The sequence below is a fragment of the Phytophthora infestans genome, genomic scaffold (assembly GCF_000142945.1).
Source record: "Phytophthora infestans T30-4 supercont1.94 genomic scaffold, whole genome shotgun sequence".
In the NCBI taxonomy this organism is placed as follows: Eukaryota; Oomycota; class Peronosporomycetes; order Peronosporales; family Peronosporaceae; genus Phytophthora; species Phytophthora infestans.
The window spans coordinates 3,628-11,678 of record NW_003303665.1 but is presented as its reverse complement, the minus strand read 5'-3'; the positions used below and the strand labels follow the sequence as shown (position 1 = coordinate 11,678).

The window sequence follows — 8,051 nt, the reverse complement described above, 5'->3', positions numbered from 1 at the left end:
AAAAAGGGAGGCAATTCAAGCACTCCCAGTCGTGCAAATAGGCATTAATAAGCCGTCACGTAAAAACCTCCGATAGTAATCGGCCAATACACAAAGTCTCTTGGCCTTGCCGGATGAACCCTCGCTACAGAGCTTCGAGTTCACCGACAGGCATAACACACTCAAACAAGCTTGACCAGACGCGTACCTTGAAGCCGGACGTCGCTCTGTGTGCTTGAGTGGAAATTCTTTTTTGTATTTAAGCTTACCCTTTCGGGTCTATTCCTAATAAGAAGTCCTAATCAAGTATACAAATATCAAGTGAACAATGATCCGTTATGGATCTTCTTGCACGCCAAGCGTCGTCTGCACCGTCGCATGAGTATCTTTAACGGTCCGCGCCCTGTCCCAGACGGTGAACGTGCTTCCAAAGGGTCGCTGAGTCTTCCGTGAACTCATCCCAACCGCCACCGAGGGTTCGTACTGTAGATGGTCCGCTGAATGCGAATTCGGCCAGTCCATTATTAATAATAAGGACAGCCTGGATTCAGTGACATATGGACCGTATCCAATACTCGTTGAGAATTCGGAAGTGACGCAGTCGAGTCCCTTGCACCTTGGCGTCTCCGTACATCACATGACCGAGGGTTCGTCGCTTGAACATCTTGGGCGGTGTCACGTCTTTGTCGACGGGTGATAATCCGCAGCTACGGAGAAATCACTACACCACACTCTGGTCACACCTCGGCGAATCCAAGATTTACTGGGCGCCACAATATTGTCTATCGGAAGATAAAGGAAAAAAAAAGCAAGTCAGCGAGGCAAAGCAGGCTCAGATCGAGCAGTCCGTCGCAAAACACCTAGGCTCCGTAAATCATCTCGTCGACGATAGCATTCTGGACCCCGAACAACAGTTTAATATGGATGAGAGTCATTTTGTTATCGACCTGGACGACGGTAAAACGCTGGACTTTTGTGGCGCGGACAAGGTCAAATACCGCAGTATTGTTTCAGGTAATGTACAGTTATTAGTTTTTTCTTAGCTCCGAGTCATATAGCAGTTTTCAATCTACTGACCATACTTCAATTTATTTTATTGGGTAGAGAAGGGATTACGACGTGTGTGTGTGCTTCGGGGATGTTCGGACCCAAAAATTATGTACCCCATGCTCATATTCAAAAACAAGAAGTCCAGTTATTCTATTTAAGGTCTTCCTGGTAGTATTGCGGGGGTTGCGTACCGTTCTTCACCGAGCGCGTTTATCAACAGCGCCCTGATGCAACAATGGCTCCAAGAAGTGCGGTGCTGGGGTCCTGGTGGACCGTTCGCTGCAGAGCGTGACCTTTGGATGGACAACGCAAGCGGACATTCCAGTGGAGCGGTACAGGCACTGGGGAAACAGTTGCGAACACGCATCCGTTTTTTTTTTTCGCCTAATGCTACTGATTTTGTGCAACCTGCTGATAGATTTCCAATACAGCGAATCTAGGTCCACTGGCGCGTTATTTGCGAGAAAAGAAATATTGACGCAATTAGACGTGGATAATGGATGCAAGGACCTAAGTCATCTGGAGCATTGGCAAACCCAGGCAAACAATTTTACCTGGAGACTGCCGCAGAATGCATTCGACTGGCCAATGCTGAGATGGACAAGAACAGCACGAATTGAGCCAAAAAAATCGATGGTGCAGCGTGGGATAGATGATAGTAGCGACGGTACTTGGAAATTAGAGCAACTGAGAAAGTCGCTTCGGAAATTTTTTTTATCGCTATCCAGTAGGATTTCATCAAGGATACACTGAAGCAAATTCAGCAGCAACAGCTTAGTATATTAGCTCAGATTTCACAATCTACCCAATCTAGTGGAGTCTGGTGTCTGTCCGTCAGTCCGTCCGTTACGGGCCTATTTGCTAGCATGAACCTTTCCTCGCACATGGCTACACTCCACCTGTTCGGTACTATATCTTCCAATCCTTTCGACTGCACCTATCTTTGTGACTCGGCTTGACTATGCAAAAATTGCACTTTTAGCCATGAATAGGGTTAATAAAACTCACGCTAATACGCGCGTTCTACTGGCTGCCGAGTGCAGCGAAGGCGGCGTCGATTGGCTTAAATCGCATTATGTGGTCTACACATCGTACTTAAGTGCACCGCTCAAATTTCATTTTGCTCTCATTTTCAGCTGCGGTTCGCCACCTCACGCGAAGGGCGCTGCCTGTGTGCGCGTTAGTTAGCATTAGTATAAGGCGCCGATAAGCACACACGTACTATATCGTCGTAGGAGCTGTTGAAAAAAATTGTAGGATTTGGTGACTCATATTTCGGCCTCAATCGAAACGTTAGTACTTATTGGCAAAAATATGATTTGTTCTGGCTTCGTAGTACTTTTGTAATAATTTAACTTACAATACTGATTTTCGTAGTACTATTGGAAACATAATTCATATTTTGCTTGCAGACGTTTTAAAAATGTGAATATAGTGGCTTCCCACCATCCCACCCCACATAACCATGTACACCACTCCGCCGCCGAAAAAAAAGGATCGTATTCCTTTGTATTCGCGCGCGTAGTGTACGACCTTAAGATATTGTGCGCACTTTCCAACACGATATGTAGCATACATCAAACAAAATAAAAGCAGCGTTTGCGATTGAATTAGCGCGGAGGCAAGTGGATAAACAAGAACACGAAACACGGAGGAGCACCAGGGCACAATATGTGCACGATGGGGTAGAGGGAAGAGCACGAACCACGGAAGGCCACGGACGTTGAAAGAGGACTAAATCAATGAAGGCAGTGAGCAATTCTGAAAAGCACGAACCGCGGACGAGCATGCTACCATGAAAACTTGGAATGGCAAGAATATGATGGGAACGTACGGATCACGGAAAGTAAATGAAGTAATGACACCCCAACATGCTGAAAAACACGGGCCACGGAAACGGTAAGATGCACGGAAAGCAATTCTCCCATAACACCACGGTAGAACATGAAGCACAGACGATGAACCTAACACGAAGCCACGAGAGAGCATAAGCGGGAAATCACCGAGCTTTGAAGCACGCTATTAGGGTAGAATCGAAGCTCACGGAGACCCACAGCACGATACCACGGTAGCTAGCGATCGCCCAGACGACAGACCAACCCCGACACCAGAAGTTAGTATGATAGCACTAACTATGCCACTAAACATGGGAGAACGCAGCCGCGGAGCTACAGCCTGAAAATCATCGAGCCGCGGAGATCGATACCAGTGTAGATCCTGAGCTTACCGAGCCACGGAGTTCAGTAGTAGAATAGAACTCGATTGCACGACGGCGGACCAGCCAGGTTATACACGAGGTGCTCGGGTTGACCACGATTGCACACCGTGGAGCACGATGCCATTGTAAAACACGATAACACGGGCAACGCAGATGCACTACGCGGGTACAATACCGTATACGGCAAAACCACACCGCGGTTCCACGATAGCGGGATAACGCGGTCGATGGAACCTCACCAGGAGGATACGATACACGGGCGACGGAACAACACGACAGCGGGGAGGCACGAAACCACGGAATAGCACATTTTGGCAAGCGTACCGGTGATTGGAGGGCAACGGCCACGAAAGACTACGTACTACGAAAGTGGTGTAGCCCTCATAAACGTTTGAGAACAGGAAATATGTAGCAGCCACGAAAAACGCAATACTAAAGAGCATGAATCCAAAAGAGAGAGCGCATAACCAATAAGCAGCGTGTGCCACGGATGAGCAGGGAACAACGAAGCCAGGAAGAGCACGGAAGAGCATGGGCCGTTGAAGGACACAACATCCAAACTGTAGTACGGGGTAGCGGCAACGCTCCAAACCACAAAATTATATGGGGCCGGATGCGACTACGGAAAGCTAAGTGGTTGACTTCACGAAGCCACGACGTACTGGGGTGAACGACGCTCTCAAAGCACGCGACACCAAGAAGCACCTTTAGTTGCGGCCACCTGATCTCCAACAAACCATGCCACTCCGCCGCGTAGCGGCGGCGAACGGCTAGTGCTGGAACTATCAATGCTAGCACGGTGTCCGTCCGTCCGTCACACGAAACGCTCAGATTTTTGAGCTTTATCATTGGCTGTCGAGCGGAGCGAAGGCGGCTGTAATTGGTTTAAACTAAATTATGTAGCTTACATCAGGAAATTCATGTGGTTCACAGAGCACATATGGTGATTTGCAGGCACAGCGGTGTTTTTACGACCTACTATTTGGCAGCTCAATCAGTTACCTCACACTCAGATATGTTCTTAATATTTCAACAACAAAACAGTTGTAGCTATTATTTTAGTCATTGTAACTTGCAGAAACGATTAAGAACATAGTATTACGTATATTATGGTATGGCCTCGAAAACACACATTCCTACGTGTACGCTAAGCACCTTGCAGCATAGGAAGCGTCTTTAGGGGCTATTTCATTTGAGAATAAGTAGCACTCAAACAGTAATAGCAACATCCCATATTAAAAAAGTACAAAATAAAACTTCGTAGTATTTAAACATCGGATAATGGATAGCCTGGAATAAACGTTGTCACCTGATCCATACAGATAAACAGTTTTAGATTGAATAGAATGAACTCATATGTGTTACTGCTGTAACCATTGTTTTCTAAGAGACTGCTGTAAGCAATTGTTTTCCAAGAGTTGTTAGGCAACAAAATCCGATACTACTTAACTGGCGGACGTGTCGCCGACAGGGGCGTAGGATACGATTTTAAATGGAGCGGCAATACAACAACAAAACACGAGAGGTGTTAATTATAGTTGGCTAAGTAGACACCATAAAGAAACGTTAATAAACTTGGAGCCTAAATGACGTTTAGCCATCCTGAAATTATCGTTAAACTATCAAATTGAAAGCACTACTGCACCGTCAACAACAACAATAGCAAGGCGTCTTGCGCCACATTATCCAAATGCTTTAATCATAACTGGTACAGAATCGAGTGTCTATTGACTAATTCTGAATCAGCACAAAACGAACGCTGCATGCATAAAAATATTACAATTTGAATATTTTCTAGCTTTCATTGAGTTTTGTGTGTGAAGTGAGCAATCTTTAGTTACTTACAAGCTCAAATAGGCAGTACAAGCAGGTAAGAAGTGCAAGCTGTACAGACCATTACTATCATGTGAGCTAAGTTTCATAGCGGCTCAGAAATGGTCCGTGATATCGAGCACGACGCTAAACTAAACATATTGTGTAGCGTTTGTATAAATGTTATTTGAAGTGCAGGTGGTTTTGGGTGGAAGATGAAGATACAGTAATAGCCAGCAATAAGAAAGAGATTGCATCAAGAATCTTGATTCAAGATCATTAGAATATTTATTTCTTAAATCCGGTAGGCATATGCTGACCCAAATTGATGAAGTTAAAAATAATCGATTTATATACACATATGTTCAGCGCTATTTCAATAGTTATCCCTCCGAAGCGTAGCGGAGGCAAAAGCAAGTAAAACTCAACCTAAAATACCGCCGCGTAGCGGTGGCGCTCGGCTAGTTATTAGTCGTGCACCACTACAGTACTGCACTCCGTTTTCGCGCCCTAGGACCTTTGATAAACTTCCTAATGTGATGATCCTGAATCCAAATCAACAATTGTTTGTAGGCTAAAGTCTGATTTATTTGCAAATCCTATATGATCCATCCCCGCGAAAACGGGGTGCACTACTGTATTACATGTAGTCACTCACTGAAAATAGTCGTGCGTATATTTCACGGCGGACCGACGTCACCATTATTAGTCAGGGTCTGACTAATTAGAGTGATCGGTGTACAAGTTTTTCCACGGCCACTTCATAGTCGTAGGCTACACATTTACACTTGCTGTCCTCAAAATTTCGTATCGGGTTTGTCATTTGAGCAATATCCATGGGAGTGGGCTGGGTGAACCTGAATTATGATGTACGACAGAATATCATGTTTCTCAAGGTTCATTAAGGGGCTGGTCGCGCTGGCTGGTGCTGGTTCTCGCTAGGGGTAGGTATCAGAACAAGACGCTGTCTGGTTTTCAGTGGTTGTCGTCGCTTGTAAAACCGTTGGCAGTGTTCACTTTAGACTTCGCGCGCTCAAGTACATTATGCCCCCTACGCGTCCGGTGAGCGGGTCCGCAGAGATCCATGACATCGTCAGCTACCCCGCGCCAGAAGCAGCCCAGATTAACGGATTGCTCGTCGGTAGCAGTGACATATTAGCGGCCAGCGCCACGCTACCCCCTCAAGCGGATGCCAACCTCTCGGGCTCTTTGGGTGGCACCGCGGGGTCGAGTCCTTCTGCGGTCGACCGCGGAGGACCCGTCCCCAAGCGTAGGAAGGGGAATAAATCCAAGAAGCTGCCAGCTTCAAGTGGCAAGAAGCCTTCGGCTATACTTGACTGGACCGAGAGCATGGTGCGGGATCTGATGACGCTGCGTTTTGACACCTACGCGGACCGCTTTAGCAGCGCAAAAAACAATGCAGCCCTCAAGGTAACGTGGCTCCTTCTCGCCACGGACATGAGTGAGCGGCAGAAGACACCGATCTCGACCGAGCAATGCAAAAACAAGGTAAGCATCTATGAAGCTAATGATGCTCTAATATTAACTAATAAGTACGTGTTGTCTTGCTGTGCAGCTGAAATGGCTGAAGCGCAAGTGGGCGGAGTACAAGGCTGACTGTCGCGCTACCGGAAACAGAGAGAACAACGTTGCAGACCCAACAGGGCTGGATCTGATGGAGCAGTTCTGGGCTAGGCAAGCATGTAAACGTCATATTATTACGAGTTGAAAACTTATTTGTTTTACAATTTGTTTAGCTCTGCTGGCATGGATGGCCACACACTAGCCGATAGTGAAGCCGACGGAGGTCCACTCTTGTCATGCGACGAGGAAGAGGAGGAGGAGGAGTTGGGGAAGCAGACATCAGGCCAAAAGAACAAGAAGCGAAAAACCATAGGCGAATCGTTTGAAATCGGGATGCAATGGTTGCGGAAGGCTTTCAGGCCATGGCGGCAGCCATGGCACCAACTCAACAGGCGGAGAAAGGCATGGACACCGCCGTAGGTGACCTGATCGACAGCCGCTTCCGTACGATGATGCAGCGTCAGGATGAACAGTTGGTGTAAATGCAACTTCAAAATCAGAATCTTTCCCAGCTAATAGCGGCTTTACAGCGTAGGGATTAAGTTGAGTGCCAGTGAATGTCAACGATGCAGCACGAAAACAGTGTATTGATTAAGCAGTTTAGTCTGCTGCAATATCATCTCGTTTTTGACAACCTAATCTACTTTTTAGTTTCTTTTCCCTGTTGGTTTGACTTTGATGAATACGCTCCTCATCACCAGAGTTGTAAGCACCGCTCAACTCGAAATTGGTTGTGTCTTGAAAGTCTATCAGAAGGTTGTGAAGAACCAAACAAGCGACGACGACGCGCACCGAAGCTCGAGGTGTGCGTTCTTCAAGAGGCTTTTTAAAAATTCTGAAGCGTTCTTTGAGTAGGCCGAATGCACCTTCAATCACCATGCGGGTCGAAGATAACTTGTAATTGAACTTCGTCTGCACATTTGTGAGGGAACCTCCTTCATCCTTCTCGTTGTATGGGGTCATCACTGCAGGAGAAACACCGTAGCCGGCATCTGCGAGGATATGATGTCCTGTTGATAGAATTCGCTCAATATTTCTGCCAAACACCGAGAATTCAAATATTTTCGCGTCACTCCATGACCCAGGGCGAACGTCAAACGATATGAACCTTTTCCGGTGATCACATACGGCTTGCACATTTAACGAGGGGAAGCCTAGAAATACAGCAATTGAGTTAGCATGTCTATCGATGGACATTAATTTAATAAACAAATAAAACAATATACTACCTTTGCGATTGTACCAGCCTTCAAATTCTTGAGGCCGATTTATTGCTATCAGTGTCCCGTCAATAGCTCCACAGCACAACGGAAACCCCTGAGCTCGGTGGAAGGCAGAAACTTCAATCTTCCCATTCTTCAGGCGTAGTTGGTAGCTTTTATGTAGGTTGACCGAAGCTGTTGTTAGT

At 46.4% G+C, this 8,051-nt stretch overlaps 1 protein-coding gene across 1 annotated transcript; it reads left to right on the top strand.

Moving 5' to 3' along the window:
- Positions 1-6,103: 6,103 nt before the first annotated feature.
- PITG_19460 (uncharacterized protein) lies at positions 6,104-7,128 on the top strand (the record flags this gene model as incomplete). Its single annotated transcript, XM_002996959.1, has 3 exons — positions 6,104-6,568; positions 6,636-6,664; positions 6,817-7,128. The coding sequence occupies 3 exons, from the start codon at positions 6,104-6,106 to the stop codon at positions 7,061-7,063; spliced, it is 741 nt and encodes a 246-aa protein (XP_002997005.1).
- Between the last annotated feature and the right edge of the window lie 923 nt (positions 7,129-8,051).